The sequence below is a fragment of the Somniosus microcephalus genome, chromosome 6 (genome assembly GCF_052327205.1).
Source record: "Somniosus microcephalus isolate GS21.2 chromosome 6, FLI_Smic_1.0, whole genome shotgun sequence".
Taxonomy (NCBI): Eukaryota; Metazoa; Chordata; class Chondrichthyes; order Squaliformes; family Somniosidae; genus Somniosus; species Somniosus microcephalus.
Genome location: NC_140992.1, coordinates 29,043,908 through 29,062,764, shown reverse-complemented (window position 1 = coordinate 29,062,764; position 18,857 = coordinate 29,043,908). Strand labels below are relative to the sequence as shown.

General features: G+C 44.5%; 2 protein-coding genes across 7 annotated transcripts in view; both read right to left on the bottom strand.

Annotated features, from left to right (window-relative positions):
- LOC147115559 (transcription factor Dp-2-like) overlaps positions 1 to 1,086 on the bottom strand; it is a 215,395-nt gene extending 214,309 nt beyond the window's left edge. For 3 of the 4 annotated variants that reach the window (XM_085989894.1, XM_085989897.1, XM_085989896.1), the window contains exon 1: positions 591 to 1,085. Coding sequence is in view for 1 of the 4 variants with exons in the window: in XM_085989896.1 (XP_085846022.1) it covers positions 591 to 593 (3 nt within the window). In the remaining 3 variants the exon portion in view is untranslated. Of the gene's footprint in view, positions 1 to 590 lie in introns of all 4 variants that reach the window. The other variant, XM_085989895.1, reaches the window with a different exon arrangement.
- Positions 1,087 to 10,962: 9,876 nt separating this feature from the next.
- gk5 (glycerol kinase 5) overlaps positions 10,963 to 18,857 on the bottom strand; it is an 81,261-nt gene continuing 73,366 nt past the window's right edge. For all 3 annotated transcript variants that reach the window (XM_085989891.1, XM_085989893.1, XM_085989892.1), the window contains exon 16: positions 10,963 to 13,550. In XM_085989891.1, coding sequence (XP_085846017.1) covers positions 13,393 to 13,550 — 158 coding nt within the window. In that variant the 3' untranslated portion in view covers positions 10,963 to 13,392. The remainder of the gene's footprint in view (positions 13,551 to 18,857) is intronic.

Here is an 18,857-nt window from a genome sequence, read left to right as displayed (position 1 = left end):
TAAAAAAATTGCCACTAACGTCAAAGCAAGTTTGTTCCACTACAGACCAAATGGTCAAAAATGTTTTCCTGTTTAATAAAAAAAAAATTCACCAATGCTGCAGTAAGACTGAAAATAACAGGCAAATGAAGTTATAAACTGCTACCTCCTCAAGTAAAGTACTGACACCTCAAGTATCGCATACAAAGTTCTTACTTTGGCTGTTACAGTAGTTATTTCTGTAACTATCTGGTCAACACTTAACATCCCAACCCAGAAATACAATACAATACACGAAAAATGAATGCACAATTTTTCTGAAAACTATTAACCTGGGGTGAGGTGACAGAGAGACAGAGACTTTAGGTGCATTTAATGTCAAGAATAAACCAGCAATGTGCACGTCCAACAATGCACTTCGACCACCACCGGGGGAGGAGGTAGCAACATTTTTTTTTTAAAAACAGATTAATAAATATCCCAATTTCTCTAAGCGCACGGCCTTGCAAAGACTGCGTGCCCATATCTCTGCTCCAGGCTGCATGCATCCTCCTGAGCGTACGTCCTCCCCACCCAGGCTCTCGTGTAGATAAACTGCAGCAGCCACTCACCATCTTTTTATCTGCTCCAGTAACTGGCCGAGAAGTTAGCAGCAGTCAGCTGGCACAATCTGTCATCGGCTCCTGCTGAAGACCCCGAGCAAAAGCGACAGGACTCTGGAGCCTTCAAACAAAACTCAGGACACTCCACACTTATCCTCAGTTAGTGGGATTTCCGGATTAAGGGGGAAAAAACAAAAAAGAAACGCCGAACGACGATGTCAAAAAAGAAACAAACTTTTGCTCTTAAAAGCACTCATTTCTAACATTTGTACAATAAATAAAATATTCTTTTGAAAAAAAAAACTCCTTCCATAAAAAGGTCCCAATTATTCAATGTGCTACTTCAACGGAAACGTTATCGAGTAAACAAATGACCAGTCGCCAAACTAAATGTTACAGAATAAAACAACAGAAAATAAAACAAACACAAAATGAGGGACCTTCAATGTAACAACATCTAGCCGCCGCTCGCGCGCTCCCGCCACCCGGCCGCCGCTCGCGCGCTCCCGCTCCCCATTGGACGGCCTCGCGCGCGTCACGGCAGCAGCCCCCGCAACCATTGGCCGCCCGGCCTCGGGGCGAGCAGCCGATTGGCCACTGGCGGTTCTGGGCTGTAAACAAATAGTTACAGCGCGGCCCGAATGGATACAAAGGAGCCGCGCGCCGGCCCAGGGCCATCCTCAGGGCAAAGGGAGCAAGTCGGGGTAAAGCACACAGAGGGGGTAAAGGGAGAGGGGAGGGAGAGAGGGAAACCGTAAACAATGCATGCAGGGCAGAACTAGGCCAATATCCATTAATAATTACTATCCAAAAAAAGAGCCACCAAATTTTGGAAACATCTAAAAATGAGCAATTCCCACTGCTATCATTACGAAGCCCTGAAATGCCAAGAGAGGATCATAAAGAAGAATACCCTCAATCAACTAGTCCTGGGACTCAGTGAAGTAACTACTAACAATAACCAGTCCCAGGACAGTGACATCGTAGCACAGAGAATTCGACCCAACACAATTGTCACTAAGCAAAAGGAAAAATGTTATATTGGGCAGAAACAACAAAAACCCAAAACAAACTCAATTGCTACTTGGCCCTAAACAGACAATACAACATGGCTGAATACCTGACCATGGTAAAGGATAGCAAACGGAGAAAAACCTTGACAATGTACAGACTTAGTGAACATAGCCTGGCCATCAAAAAAGGCAGACACAGGCAGACCCGGCTGCCAAGAGAGGACAGGATATGCTCTCACTGCAGTCAGGGAGTGGTGGAGACAGAGATGCACTTCCTCACAGCTTGTGGAAAATATCAGGGCATAAGGGAGAATTTCTACCCAAAGTTCACAAAAATATGCCCTGAATTCAGAAATTTGAATGATGACCAAAAACTCCCATACCTACTAGGGGAACAGAGAAATTGTGTAACCCTAGCGGCACACTATGTTACAGCTTGCCATAAACAGAGGGCCAACCATTAAACCTAAGAAAACAGTATATACAAATTATATGAATGTATATTTATACACTCAGGGATATATCTGTTTATACACTGGATAGGTCTGCGTTTGTGTTCAACCATAAATGTTTTTCGATGCTTTGGCAACATAAGATGTACCTTGTCATGCCAATAAAGCGATTTGAATTTGAGAGGGGGGGGTCGGGGGTCGAGAGAGAGAGGGGGTCGGGGGTCAAGAGAGAGAGGGGGTCGGGGGGTCGAGAGAGAGGGGGGGTCGGGGGTCGAGAGAGAGGGGGGTCGAGAGAGAGGGGGGTCAAGAGAGAGGGGGGGTCGGGGGTCGAGAGAGGGAGGTCGCGAGAGGGGGGGGTCGAGAGAGAGGGGGGGTCGGGGGGGTCGAGAGAGAGGGGGTCGGGGGTCGAGGGGGGGTCGGGGGTCGAGAGAGAGGGGGGTCGGGGGGGTCGAGAGAGAGGGGGTCGGGGGTCGAGGGGGGGGTCGGGGGTCGAGAGAGAGGGGGGTCGGGGGGGTCGAGAGAGAGGGGGGTCGGGGGTCAGGGGTCGAGGGGGGTCGGGGGTCGAGAGAGAGAGGGGGGGTCGGGAGAGAGAGAGCGGGGGTCGAGAGGGGGGGTCGGGGGTCGAGAGAGAGGGGGGGTCGGGGGTCGAGAGAGGGGGGGTCGGGGGTCGAGAGGGGGGGGGTCGGGGGTCGAGAGGGGGGGGGTCGGGGGTCGAGAGAGGGGGGTCGGGGGTCGAGAGAGAGAGGGGGGTCGAGAGAGAGAGGGGGGTCGAGAGAGAGAGGGGGGTCGAGAGAGAGAGGGGGGGGTCGGGGGTCCAGAGAGAGAGGGGGGTCGAGAGAGAGAGGGGGGGGGTCGGGGGTCCAGAGAGAGGGGGGGGGTCGGGGGTCCAGAGAGAGAGGGGGGGTCCAGAGAGAAAGGGGGGGGGAGGGGGTCCAGAGAGAGGGGGGGGTCCAGAGAGAGGGGGGGGGAGGAGAGAGTCCAGAGAGAGAGAGAGGGGGGGGGAAGAGGGGGGTAGGGGTGAAGAGAGGGGGGAGGGGGTCGGTAAAAAGAGAGGGGGGGTAAAGAGAGGGGGGGTAAAGAGAGGGGGGGTAAAGAGAGGGGGGGTAAAGAGAGGGGGGGTAAAGAGAGGGGGGGTAAAGAGAGGGGGGGTAAAGAGAGGGGGGTAAAGAGAGGGGGGGTAAAGAGAGGGGGGGTAAAGAGAGGGGGGTAAAGAGAGGGGGGTAAAGAGAGGGGGGTAAAGAGAGGGGGGGTAAAGAGAGGGGGGGTAAAGAGAGGGGGGGGTAAAGAGAGGGGGGGGGTAAAGAGAGGGGGGTAAAGAGAGGGGGGGGTAAAGAGAGGGGGGGGTAAAGAGAGGGGGGGGTAAAGAGAGGGGGGGGTAAAGAGAGGGGGGTAAAGAGAGGGGGGGTAAAGAGAGGGGGGGTAAAGAGAGGGGGGGTAAAGGTAGTGTGTTTCAGGGCTGACTTATTACTGGCAGTTGCCAATTTAAAGTTCAGCGAAGGGGCACAACCAATAAGGACTGTAACTTAAACAAATTAAAAGGAACCTTGATAAATTAAATTAAAATTCTATTACCGGTTGTGATGAAGCACTCCAGTGTGATTCAGGGCCGAGGCCAAATGCAACCACCAGGGTAAAGAGGGGATTAAAGCAGAGCTCGGGGATGGGAGGGCACAGAATCAGTATAGAGGACGGGCGAAGGAACAACAGGTATATAGGTACAGTTCCAGGACAACAGTATGAATAGAGGCAGGGTCAAGGTATGTTGGAACTGTACAGATACAGCCACGAAAGGGGGCAAGAACAGGTACAAATAAGTGTGGTGCCCAGCTACCGTCAGGGCAATGGAATGAATAGAGAGCATAGTATGAATGCAGTCAGGGTATGTTGGCACCGTACAAGTACGAGAAAAACAGCAACAACTAGAACAGAGTCAGACGCAGCATTGTTGCACAAAGGGAAAAAAAACAAGGGAAATGAAACAATTGCGGGGGGGGGGGGAGCGGTGTGACAGTGAGACATCAAAACAGAATGGACAAAGGTACAGCAACGAAAACCTGGAGCTAGAATGGATTACTGCCTAACAGCAAACGGGTAGACCCACGAGAAGAACTTCCACGCCAGTTCCCAATTGTACACAAATATCATTAGCCAGCAGGAGAATCAAATTTACACCTGCAAACTGCCTGAAACTATAACCTTGAACATATATCATTAGTCCACAGGCCCTCTCCCCTCCTTTACATCCACTATGAAAGGTGAAAAAGAAAAGGACTTTTAGGCTTGGTAATTGACCATCATATGCTCTATTTGTTCTATTATGATTGACATTAAGTTTTATCCTCAGCTGCTCAGTTAGATTCTCCATTCTCTGACGTCAAAGGTCTACGATTCTCTTCACATCCTTCCCGTTGTCAAGATGCTCTTTCTCTTCTTCAATCTCTCCTACTCCAGGTCCACCTTAGCTTCTTAAAAAATCTGCTTAAGTTCATTGTGGCCCGAAGAAAGACAAATACATTTAACAACTACCATTCTATTGCTCTTATTACAAAAACAGGCCATTTGGTCCAACAGGTCTATACCAGTGTTCATACTCCACACAGGCCTCCTCCCATCCCTCTTCATCTAACCCCATCAACATATCCTTCTATTCCTTTCTCGTTCATGTGCTGATCTAGCTTCCCCTTGAATGCATCTTTGCTGTTCGCCTCAACTACTTCCTGTGGTAGCGAGTTAATAAGGACATAAGAAATAAGAGCAGGAGTAGGCCATTTGGCCCTCCAAGCCTGCTCTGCCATTCAATAAGATCATGGCTGATCTTCTACTTCAACGCCACTTTCCTGCACTATCCCTGTATCCCTTGATTCCCTTAATATTCAAAAATCAGTCGATCTCTTTTGAATATGCTCAACGACTGAGCCTCCACAGTCCTGTGGGGTAGAGAATTCCAAAGATTCACCACCCTCTGAGTGAAGAAATTTCTCATCTCAGTCCTAAATGGCCGACCCCTTATTCTGAGACTGTGACCCCTGGTTCTAGACTCCCCAACCAGGGGAAACATCCTCCTTGCATCTACCCTGTCAAGCCCTGCAAGAATTTTGTATGTTTCAATGAGATCATCTCTCATTCTTCTAAACTCTACAGAATATAGGCCTAGTCTACTCAATCTCTCATAAGACAACCCCCCCCACCCCATCCCACTCCCTCTATGGCAAGTATATCCTTCCTTAGGTAAGGAGGCCAAAGTTGTACACAATACTCCAGATGTGGTCTCACCAGGGCCCTATATAATTGCAGTAAAATGTCTTTACTCTTATACTCCAATCCTCTTGTAATAAAGGCTAACATACCATTTGCTTTCCTAATTGCTTGCTGTACCTGCATGAAAACTTTGATTCGTGTACAAAGACACCCAGGTCCCTCTGAACACTAACATTTCCCAATCTCTCACCATTTAAAAAACTCTGCTTTTCTATTTTTCCTACCAAAGTGGATAACTTCACATTTCTCCACATTATATTCCATTTGCCATGTTCTTGCCCACTCACTTAGCCTGTCTATATCCCCTTGAAGCCTCCTCATAACTTACATTCCCACCCAGCTTTGTATCAGCAAACTTGGATATATTACATTTGGTCCCCTCACTCAAATCATTGATGTAGATTGTGAATAACTGAGGCCCAAGACCCCTCAGTCTTCTCTTTTCTATATTTAGTGGTGTGTATCTGTACCCCAGATCCCTCTGTTCCTCTATCCCAGTTAGAGACTTATTTTCCGAAGAGTATGTGGCCTCATTCTTTCTGCCAAAATGTATTACCTCGCACTTATCTGTATTGAAGCTCATTTGCCAATTACATGCCCAATTCTGCAAGTTTGTTAATGTCTTCCTGTATTTTGTCGCAGTCCTCCTGGCTACAGGGAAAGGGCAAGGGGTGGGACTAGCTGAGAGTCGGCATGGGCTCGAGGGGTTGAATGGCCGTCTTCCGTGCTATAACCATTCTAGGATTCTATTCTAGGATTGTGTATTAACTACACCAATTTGGTGTCATCACAAAATGTCGAAATTGTACTTCAGATACCAGAGTCCAAATCATTTATGTAAATGGTGAACAACAGTGGTTCCAGCACCAATCCTTGCGGAACACCACTTCCCACCATTTGCCAATCCAAGTAATTACCTTTAACCCCTACTTCATTTTCTGTTTTGTAGCCAGCTTGCTATCCATTCTGCTACTTGGCCCCTGACTCCACATGTTCTGACCTTAGTCATGAGTCTAATATGCAGTACCTTATACTGGTACTATTTAACGTTATAGAAGTTACTAGTAATTCTCAAATTATCTATTAGGGTAATCTTGACTCCAAGTAATGAAGCCCAACAGATAGTCTACTATTTGTCCATGATAAATCAGCAAGATGATTTTCTAATTATATACAAAATAAAGTCAGTGGATAAGTTACAAATATACAACTGAATTGCTTATTATTCTGCTTTATACAAACTGGCAAAAAGACTGTGTACAATTCATTAGATAACCAGCCATCATTATGCAGTTAAATCTATAACTAGTTTGCCAAATTTCATTTTGATCAGAATAATTAGTCAAGATTTTGATCACTTGCAGATTTTAAAGAGGGAATTTGTACCATAGTGCATTCAGCCAAATAGCTGCATATCTAAATTCAGCAACAAAAATCTAAAACTGTACGGTCTATAAATACCTAGCTAGAAGCAGGAGTAGGCCATTCAGCCCCTCAAGCCTGCTCCGCCATTTAATGAGATCATGGCTGATCATCCAAATTCAGTACCTTGTCCCTGCTTTCTCCCCATATCCCTTGATCCCTTTAGCCTTAAGAAATATATCTAACTCCTTGAATATATTTAATGAATTGGCCTCAACTGCCTTCTGTGGTAGAGAATTCCACAGGTTCACCACTCTCTGGGTGAAGAAATTCCTCCTCATCTCAGTCCTAAATGGCTTACCCCTTATCCTTAGCCTGTGACCCCTGGTTCTGGACTCTCCTGCCATCGGGAACATCCTTCCTGCATCTAGTCTGTCCAGTCCTGTTAGGATTTTATAAGTTTCAATGAGATCCCCTCTCATTCTTCTAAACTCTAGCGAATAAAAGCCTAATCGACCCAATCTCTCCTCGTCATTCCTGCCATCCCAGGTATCAGTCTGGTGAATCTTCGCTGCACTCCCTCCATGGCAAGCACATCCTTCCTCAGATAAGGTGACCAAAACTGCACACAATACTCAAGGTGTGGTCTCACCAAGGCCCTGTACAACTGCAGCAAGACATCCTTGCTCCTGTACTCTAATCCTCTCGCTATGAAGGCCAACATACCATTTGCCTTAACCGCCTGCTGCACCTGCATACTTACCTTCAGCGACTGGTGCACAAGGACACCCAGGTCTCGTTGCACTTCCCCTTTTCCCAATCTATTGCTGTTCAGATAATAATCTGCCTTCCTGTTTTTGCCACCAAAGTGGATAACCTCGCATGAATGCACATTATACTGCATCTGCCATGCATCTACCCAATCACCCAACCTGTCCAAATCATACTGGAGTTTCTCTGCATCCTCCTCACAGCACACACGCCCACCCAACTTTGTGTCATCTGCAAACTTGGAGATATTACATCTAGTTCCCTCGTCTAGATCATTAATATATATTGGGAATAGCTGGGGTCCTAGAACCGATCCCTGCGGTACCCCACTAGTCACTGCCTGCCACTTGGAAAAAGACCCGTTTATGCCAACTCTTTGCTTCCTGTCTGCCAACCAGTTCTCTCTCCAAGTAAGTACCTTACCCCCAATCCCGTGTGCTTTAACTTTGCACGCTAATCGCTTATGCGGGACCTTATCGAAAGCCTTCTGAAAGTCCAAATACAACACATCCACTGGTTCTCCCTTATCTATTCTACCAGTTACATCCTCAAAAAATTCCAGTAGATTAGTCAAGCATGATTTACCTTTTGTGAATGCATGTCGACTTTGTCCGATCCTGTCGCTGTTTTCCCAAGTGCTCTGCTATTACATCTTTTATAATGGAATCAATATATTCAGCATTAAAATAATTGTGGAGGGAAACATTTCATAACTTAAACAGGAGCTCTACACATTGGAGAAGTGGATTAGTACACTGGAACTCTTCTGATGGATCAATGGGTAAAGGCGTTACACTAGGTGCCACTGAGCCATAAGACCAGGATGGTCCCAAGTTTGATGCCTGGCCTGTACCAAATTGGAGAAAGCTTTGAATTGGCATTCACCGAATGAAAAATCGTACACTGTATTACGGTTGGGAAGGTTTACCTTTTCCACTAATGACCCTTGAATAATGATTGGAGAAAGAAAGCTTTCTTTAAGCTGGATTTGAACTCTGGTCGTAGTAAGAAAAGAAGTGCTGCAACACCCTTCATTCTTCATCCATTTTACCCCCACACACCACCTTGTCCATCAGCAGAAAGTCACTAGGAAATTGTCATTACTTCAGTTTCACGCTCTGAACTTTTGCAAATGATATCTTCCACCTTTGCTACGTGGGGACCCTGGCTACAAAAGCTCGTCCAAGCGTTGAAGCGTATGGTGATCTAAAGGATCTTTTTCTGTTATAAAGAGGGATCGATGCCTTTTAGGAAGCCATTATTATTTTATCTGCGAGTTGGGGGGGGGGGTGGGTGGGGGGAGAAAGTGAATCAAATTATTCTCCTTAGAACAGAGAAGGTTAAGGGGAGATTTGATAAGAGGTATTCAAAATCATGAGGGATTTTGATAGAGTAGATGGGGAGAAACTGTCTGAGGACACAGATTTAAGAATCCGGGGTTTGGGGGGGGGGCGGTGGGGGGGGTGGAAATTAGTTGTTTTTTAAGCACTGAGTTATGATGATCTGGAATGCACTACCTGAAAAAGGTGGTGGAAGCAGATTCAATTGTAACTTAAGGATTTAGATATATACCTGAAAAGGGAGAAATTTGCAGGGCTACAGACAAAGAGCGGAAGAGTGGGAATAATTGGACAGCTCGTTCAAAGAGCTGGCACAGGCATGATCAGACAACTGGCCTCCTTACTTGCTGCAATTCTACACATAGGGTAAATAAATCAGTGGGCTTCTACTTAAAATGGGTCAGTGAAGCATGGTGCAAGAACTTTGCAGACAGAACTATGAAACAAACCAGAAACTTTGAAAGAATTTCCTCTCTCTGAACTCAGACTGTAAATCAAATCATCGGTTAGAACTTTACGGCACAGAAGGAGGCCATTTGACCCAAGGGGGTCGATTTTCATTGACCCGTGGAGTCGGGATTGGAGCCCCAAACCCGCCTCCACGTAAGTTTCAAAGGAGGCGGGTACCCACCCCGCGCTGGGACCCGCCTACCCGAGGCGGGAAGGGATTAATGCCAATTAACTGCCTGTTAACAGGTAGTTAACAGGCAGTTTTTAGCCTAATCCCTATTTTAAAGCTTGAAGTCTGGGATTCCTGACGGCTCCAAGCCACGCCAAGTTAGAGTCGTCGGGCAGTCAGGTTGAAGGACTTGGAGGGGTCGAGATGTCGGTGTTCAGGTGAGTGATGTGCGCATGAGTGCAAAGGTAAGTGTGTTTGGTGTGTCTAAAGAAGTTTAAATTACTTGTACTTACCTTTTCAGCCTTCCTTCCTCTAGGTTTCGGGAGTCCATCATCTAACCGGCACAGAAAGCAGAATGGCTGCAATCTATCAAAAGTGACAGCCTTCAGCTTTCTGTGCCGGTGAGATTTCTAACGGAGTCTGTGTAGAAGGACTCAGGTTAGAAGACTGTCAGTGTTTGACAGCTTCAAACAGCTGTGAAACACTGATATTTCATTTGTCATTTGTCAAAACGTCTTGACACATGAAATTTCAGTCAATGACGTCACCTGTTGCCGGGTGGCTCTTAATTGGCCTGCTGAGCGCGCTCAACAAGCTCAATCAAGTTAAAATCGCGTGGATTGGCTGCATCTCGATAGAGGCGGGACTACAACCCCGAAAGTTGTAGTCCCGCCTCCTTCCCGACTTCTGAATGAAAATCACCCCCATCGTGTCTGTGCCAGCCAAAAAAAGAGCTATCCAACCGAATCCCACTTTCCAGCTCTTGGTCCGTAGCCCTGTAGGTTACGGCAATTCAAGTGCATATCCAAGTGCCTTTTAAATGCAATGACAGTTTCTGCCTCTACCACCCTTTCAGGCAGTGAGTTTCAGACCCCCACCACCCTCTGGGTGAAAAAAGTTCTCAACGCCCCTCTATTCCTTCTACCAATTACTTTCAATCTATGTATCTAAAAGTATTGATCAGCATTGTTCAACAGATAGCCAGTGCTGCAAACTTTTTGCAATGTTCAAAGCAAGAGATTTGCTGTAAATGACCGGAAGAATGAAGGGTGCAGCCTGATAAAAATCCTCATATGCAGCAGAATGGGAAACAATTACCTGACAGCATGCAATTTTAATAAAATGGACAATGTGGCAGGTAATTTAGAGGGGAGTTGAGAACTATGATGGCAATGTCCTTTTTATGTGTGGAGGTCAAATTAAGTCATCTTTACAAAACTTCTCCCTAGATCAAAAATCAAAAATAAACACGTGAAAAATGGTGAATTACACTTAATTTTTTTTTCTTTTTTTACAAGCTGAAAAAAAATTACCATCTTGAAAGTATCATTGTCTTCATTCCACGATCTCCAAACCTTCATGACTTTTTGATCCTTTGCATTCTGTAGCAGCTGCTACTTGTTTCAGTGACTAGCTCCTAATGTATGAGCATGTCTAGTTTTCTAATAGAGTACTTAATTGCTGTCAATATTTGTGCCCTAATCTTTTACCTTTCCACAAAAAACACAATTGATAATTCCAAACTTCAAATCCCAATGATAGAATGACACAGATACACAACATTAATATGGTACTTGAAGTTTTAATAATTTTAATTCTTGAAAATATCTAAACAACATAGCCTTTTATCCACACAATGTCTATTAAACAAAAAATGGCTGGGCAGATAGCATTATTTATTAAACAATAATGGTAGTACTGTAAATAGCATTCTTGTTTGACAAAAAAAAAATCCAGATTAGATTGCATACGGTTTGGATAGTGGCTTATGGTGCATCCCAACAAGCGACATTCTTGCTTTTAAATTAAAAACTGTCAAACTCAATGTTTGCTATACAGCGCAATTGTAGTACATCAACTGATCACAGTTTAGATTCAGTTTCTGAAACTTTTTGTTCCATGTTTGAATTAGGTGTGCAATTGAACAAGGACATTAATTTTAATAAACATATTGACAAAATATATATATTGAAATCTTCCAAGCTGGAGACATTGGTATCTTTTACTCCTACTGCAAGCATTTTGTGTTTAAAAATTGGAGTGGCAGCTCTGATGCATTTATTTTGGACCTTATTTACTGTACAGCAACATCATGAATGGGAACAGTAGGCTGTTGGTGTCATTTCCAGATGATTTGTGTGCATATTCTACATTCCTGCACCTAATTAGCAGTTTCAGAACATAACAATAAGACCTGAGAGAGAACACCACTGTTGTAGTTAGAGCCGTTTATTTTTACCATTGTGCACTGACTCGGATAAACATATTTCACTTTAATTTAGTCGTTGGAAACACCTTAAAATTATCCTTTCTACTACAGCACTTAGAGAGTGGTGCAGAGGCTCTAAAGAGAAAAATTAAACATTTTCTCCCCAACAGAAGCCAATTGGGTAAGTTGTTCGCAGGCCTCTGCTGATGGTGTTTTTGAACTGGCTGCTGGCAGCTGCACAAGAGCAGCCCAGAATGAGGAGTCCTCTGATCTTCCATTTTAGGCAGAATTATTTAACTTTCACCGAGCATCCCCCAATGGAATGAATGAGATCAACAATGCAGCACAATAGGAATAGCATTGGAAGTCTATGCCCTGCCATTCCATGGAACAGCACAATTTACTACTCTGCTGCTACACATGACTATTACTGGAACTATATATAGGATCCCAATGGAGAGACAGCACAAAATTAACTCGAATGTACTGACTGTAAATAGACGAAAGCCACCTTCTGTGGGGTACTGGCCATGTACTGAAAAAGCAGATTTCAGTTAGTGTAACAGGAACAAGAGTAACTGGTTAAGTCATTGCTTCAAATAAGTTTCATAACCCCAAGAAAATAAGTTATGACTACTCCAATTTATAGTTTATGTCCATTACAATGCCTACTTCATAAGTAACTAGAGTTCAACTGTTTTGAAGATGACTTAACCAGTTCAAAAGTGAACATATTTTTACAAATGTGAATGTAACTCGAAGAGACAATATATTTTAAAAAATCAGGTATTAATTTCCCAAGTAGTGCACTATTTGTGACAAATCATTTTTTAAGCTTTCATAATACTTTTTTTGATCAGCTTAATCTAAAATATTTTACAATTTGACATAAAATGGAAGCTAAACCTCCATCTGTATACAAGCAATTACAATAAAAAGTCTAAGGCACACATGGCAATTTGTAAATTGCCATTCTATATGGATGTTATAGTTCAGATAATAAAGCATGTAATTATTTGTTCCAGATCAAAATACTTAAGGAGGTAGACATTTGACTTGTTGCCCAACAAAAAGAAAAAAGGAAAGATTTGCATTTATATAGCACCTTTCACAATCTCAGGACGTCACAAAGCGCCTTACAGCCAATGAAGTACTTGTGAAGTGTAGTCACTGTTGTAATCGGCCACCCACTATAGAAGCAACACATTCTTCCTTTCCATTGGAAATCATAATTTTGGTGATTTCTCCAACAGGCGGCCATTCTGCAATGCCAGTCTCATGCCCAGGCTGCAAGTTGAAAATCTACCAATATCTTCAGAATATTCTTCTGTACCAGAAGTTACAATGATCAAAGAAGCCTACATGCACAGGAGGTAGAGCACCTGACTTTCAATCAAATGGTCACAGATTCAAGGGTCAGCAATGCCAGTCACTCCTGCTCAGCTATCACTGGTTTGGAATGCATTTCACCATCTTGACTGAGCCACTTACATGCAAGCTAGCTTGCCATGACAAATGGTGTGGCACCGGATTTGAAAATTTAGAAGACCTCAAAACCTAAATTTTCAAAATTTTGACCTATTGTTGCAGGCACAAATGGTTTTAAACTAGGAAGTGTTTTCACAACTATATCTACTAACAAAACAGAAATAAGACTGCACACTATTCCATGTTCTCCCTTCAGATTTATCATTGAGAGCCTTATCTAAGGGAGTTGATTACAAAAGTGTACTTGGGACATTTATAGAAGAAAACGTGTCAGTGCCATCTTTTATTCAAGTAAAAATTCACTCCTGCTTTGTCTTATTGTACCAGTGCATGGATCGTCTTACAGCCAATTCCCAGTTATCTATGGTGGGTTTATAGTGACGCAACACAGCTTGTGGTTTGAAAATCTTTTCCACAGATCTAATGGTCTTCAATTCTTCTCTGCTGTCCCAGTATCCTGCAACAGAATTAAACATTTTTACCTACAGAAATCTTTGTGCTTTATTACTAAAGATGCAAAACCACAGGCAGTGCAGTAAACATAGAAGATAGGAGCAGCAGTAGGCCATTCAGCCACTCAAGCCTGCTCCGCCATTCAATGAGATCATGGCTGATCATCCAAATTCAATACATGGATCTTCCAAGCATTTGCATCAGAGCAGCAAGACATTGGCTCAGATTTTCCGGGGTCTATGACCACGTACACACAGCGTACGCGGCAAGTGTCCCGCAGGTTCTGGGTTTCCGCACACGATGTGCATGCGCGAAAACCCGGAACTTGCGACTGGTCAAGTTTCAGCTCGACAGATTGGATGAATCCGAAGGAAATGGACATTCGCTGGCACGGGTTGGGCTATCAATCATTTAAAATTTCAAAAACCCCAAATTAGTTTAGGTTATTTTTGGCCCCTTTAAAAATGTTTACATTTATTTTTTTAAACATTTAATTTCTGTTTTAAATGTTTAATTAAATTGTTTTTTAATTAATTTTAAACGTGACGATTTATTTTTATTTAGGTTGTGTGAAAATGTATTTTTTAATGTGATTCCTAATATGCTTATGGCAATTCCGTACATAACTGGAATCCCCATAAGCATAATGGGAATCTCCTTTTTGATTGGTTGGGCCAGCCCACGTGATCCCAGGGACTCTTGCGAATCACATGCACCGCTGGGATACATGGGCCTTTACGCAGGCATATAGAAACATAGAAGTTAGGAGCAGGAGTAGTCCATTTGGCCCCTCGAGCCTACTCCACCATTCAATGCGATCATGGCTGATCATCCAAATTCAATACCCGGTCCCTGCTTTCTCACCATACCCCTTGATCCCTTTAGCCTTGAGAAATATATCCAACTCCTTCTTGAATATATTTAATGTATTGGCCTCTACTGCCTTCTGTGGTAGAGAATTCCACAGGTTCACCACTCTCTGGGTGAAGAAATTCCTCCTCATCTCTGTCCTAAATGGCTTACCCATTATCCTTAGACTGTGACCCCTGGTTCTGGACTCCCCGACCATCGGGAACATCCTTCCTGCATCTAGTCTGTCCAGTCCTGTCAGAATTTTATAAGTTTCAATGAGATCCCCTCTCATTCTTCTAAACTCCAGCGAGTACAAGCCCAATCGACCCAATCTCTCCTCATACGTCATTCCTGCCATCCCAGGTATCAGCCTGGTGAATCTTCGCTGAACTCCTTCCATGGCAAGAACATCCTTCCTCAGATAAAGCGACCAAAACTGCACACAATACTCCAGATGTGGTCTCACCAAGGCCCTGTACAACTGCAGCAAGACATCCTTGTTCCTGTACTCAAAACCTCTCGCTACGAAGGCCAACATACCATTTGCCTTCTTAACCGCCTGCTGCACCTGCATGCTTACCTTCAGCGACTGGTGCACAAGGGCACCCAGGTCTCATTGCACTTCCCCTTCTCCCAATCTATTGCCATTCAGATAATAATCTGCCTTCCTGTTTTTGACACCAAAGTGGATAACTCACATTTATCCACATTATATTGCATCTGCCATGCTTTTGCCCAATCACCCAACCTGTCCAAATCATCCTGGAGTTTCTCGGCATCCTCCTCACAGCACACACACCCACCCACCCAGCTTTGTGTCGTCTGCAAATTTGGAGATATTACATCTAGTTCCCTTGTCTAGATCATTAATATATATTGTGAATAGCTGGGGTCCAAGGACCAATCCCTGCGGTACCCCACTAGTCACTGCCTGCCACTCGGAAAAAGACCCGTTTATTCCAACTCTTTGCTTTCTGTCTGCCAACCAGTTCTCTATCCAAGTCAATACCTTGCCCCCAATTCCATGTGCCTTAACTTTACACGCTAATCTCTTATTACCTTTTGTAAATCCATGTTGACTTTGTCCGATCCTGTCACTGTTTTCCAAGTGCTCTGCTATTACATCTTTTATAATGAACTCTAGCATTTTCCCCACTACCGATGTCAGGCTTACCGGTCTGTAACTCCCCGTTTTCTCTCTACCACCTTTTTTGAATAGTGGGGTAACATTAGCTACCCTCCAATCCATGGGTACTGTTCCAGATTCCATCGAATGTTGGAAGATGATCAGCAATGCGTCTACTATTTCTAGGGCCACTTCCTTAAGTACCCTAGGATGTAGATTATCAGGCCCTGGGGATTTATCGGCCTTCAATCCCATCAATTTCCCTACAAATACTGATTTCTTTCAGTTCCTCCCTTTCATCAGACCCTATGTTCCCCGACATCTCTGGGAGGTTATTTGTGTCCTCCTTTGTGAAGACAGAACCAAAATATATATTTAATTGGTCTGCCATTTCTTTGTTCCCATTATAAATTCCCCTGATTCTGACTGCAAGGGACCTATGCTTGACTTCACCAATCTTTTTCTCTTCAGATATCTATAAAAGCTTTTAGAAACATAGAAGATAGGAGCAGGAGTAGGCCATTCGGCCCTTCAAGCCTGCTCCGCCATTCAATGAGATCATGGCTGATCATCCAAATTCAGTACCCTGTCCCTGCCTTCTCCCCATATCCCTTGATCCCTTTAGCCATAAGAAATATATCCAACTCCTTTTTGAATATATTGAATGAACTGGCCTCCACCGCCCTCTGTGGCAGAGAATTCCACAGGTTCACCACTCTCTGGGTGAAGAAATTCCTCCTCATTTCAGTCCTAAATGGCTTACCCCTTATCCTTAGACTATGACCCCTGGTTCTGGACTTCCCGGCCATCAGAAACATCCTTCCTGCATCTAGTCTGTCCAGGCCTGACAGAATTTTATAGGTTTCGATGAGATCCCCTCTCAATCTTCTAAACTCCAGTGAGTATAAGCCCAATCGACACAATCTCTCCTCATACGTCATTCCTGCCATCCCAGGTATCAGCCTGGTGAATCTTCGCTGCACTCCTTCCATGGCAAGCACATCCTTCCTCGGCAAGAACATCCTTCCTCAGGTAAGGCGACCAAAACTGCACACAATACTCAAGGTGTGGTCTCACCAAGGCCCTGTACAACTGTATCAAGACATCCTTCTTCCTGTACTCGAACCCTCTTGCTGCGAAGGCCAACATACCATTTGCCTTCTTAACCGCCTGCTGCACCTGCATGCTTACCTTCAGCGACTGGTGCACAAGAACACCCAGGTCTCTTTGCACTTCCCCTTCTCCCAATCTATTGCCATTCAAATTACAGTCAGTTTTTATGTTCCCTGCAAGCTTACTCTCATTCTATTTTCCCTTTCTTAATTAATCCCTTTGTCCTCCTTTGTTGAATCCTAAACTGCTCCCAATCCTCAGGTTTACTGCTTTTTCTGGCCAATTTATATGTCCTCTCCTTGGATCTTATGCTATCCCTAATTTCCCTTGTTAGCCACGGTTGAGTCACCTTTTTTGTTTTATTTTTATGCCAAACTGGGATGAACAAATTCTGTAGTTCATCCATGCGGTCTTTGAATGTTTGCCATTGCCTATCCACCGTCAACCCTTTGAGTGACATTCCCCAATCAATCCTACCCAACTCGCGCCTCAGACCATCGTAGTTTCCTTTATTTAAATTTAGGACCCTAGTCTCCGAGTCAACTATTTCATTCTCCATCTTAAATGAAGAATTTGATCATATTATGATCGCTCCGACCCAAGGGGCCTCGTACAACAAGATTGCTAATTAACCCTTTCTCGTTACATAATACCCAGTCTAAGATGGCCTGATCTCTAGTTGGTTCCTCGACATATTGGTCCAGGAAACCATCCCGTAAACACTCCAGGAATTCCTCCTCCACAGTATTGTTACTAATTTGGTTAGCCCAATCTATATGTAGATTAAAGTCACCCATGATGACTGCTGTGCCCTTATTGCATGCTTCTCTAATTTCCCTTTTAATGCCATCTCCAACCTCCCCATTACTGTTTGGAGGTTTATATACCACTCCCACTAACGTTTTCTGCCCCTTGGTATTTCTCAGTTCTACCCATACAGATTCCACATCATCAGAGCCAATATCCTCCCTTACAATTGTGTTAATCCCTTCTTTAACCAGCAATGCTACCCCAGCTCCCTTTCCTTTTTGCCCATCTTTCCTGAATATTGAATACCCCTGGATGTTGAGTTCCCAGCCTTGGCCACCCTGGAGCCATGGTTCCGTAATCCCAATCAAATCATATTCGTTTACCTCTATTCATCCACCTTATTACGAATGCTCCTCGCATTAAGACACAAAGCCTTCAGGCTTGTTTTTTTAACGCTCTTAGACCTATTAGAATTATTATTTACTGTGGCCATGTTTGATTTAAACCGTTGATTTCTCTGACTGCCACTTTTGTTTTTCTCCTTCCTATCTTTTGCTTTTATCCTTGTTTCCCTTTCCTCTGTCCCCCTGCTCAGGTTCCCAACCCCCTGCCATTTTAGTTTAAACCCTCCCCCAGAGCACTAGCAAACACTCCCCTTAGGACATCGGTCCCGGCCCTGCCCAGGTGCAAACCGTCCAGTTTGAACTGGTCCCACCTCCCCCAGAACCGGTTCCAATGTCCCAGGAATTTGAATCCCTCCCCCTCACACCATTCCTCTAGCCACGTATTCATCTGAAATATCCTTCTATTTCTACTCTGACTAGCACGTGGCACTGGTAGCAATCCTGAGATTACTCCCTTTGAGGTCCTTTAAAATTTACCTCCTAACTCCCTATATTCAGCTTTTAGGACCTCATCCCGCTTTTTACCTATATCGTTGGTACCTATATGCACCACGACAACTGGCTGTTCACCCTCCCCTTCCAAGATGTTCTGCAGCCGCTCGGAGACATCCTTGGCCCTTGCACCAGGGAGGCAACACACCACCCTGGAGTCTCGTTTGCGGCCGCAGAAACGCCCATCTATTCCCCTTACAATAGAATCCCCTATTACTATAGCTCTACCCCTCTTTTTCCTCCCGTCCTGTGCAGCAGAACCACCCCTGGTGCCATGAAGTTGTCTGCATATGTCTGCAGGACTTGGAGCGCGAGTCTTCGTAGGCCCGGGACCATCAGGCAAGTATGGATTTTCCTTGCGGTTTGGAGGCATTCACCTGCGGGAAGCCTTTGACCGCAACTTCAGGTCCATTGATTTGTGCCATGATTCCCCACAGTCAATCTCAGATTTTTGTCTCATCGTCACGGGAATATACATAAAGATTCTCATAGGATTTTAAAAAATCAGGTGAGTTATTCCAAGTGATTCTCATGCACTTGGAGTCTCGAGTTACATTGGTAGAAACCTGGAAAA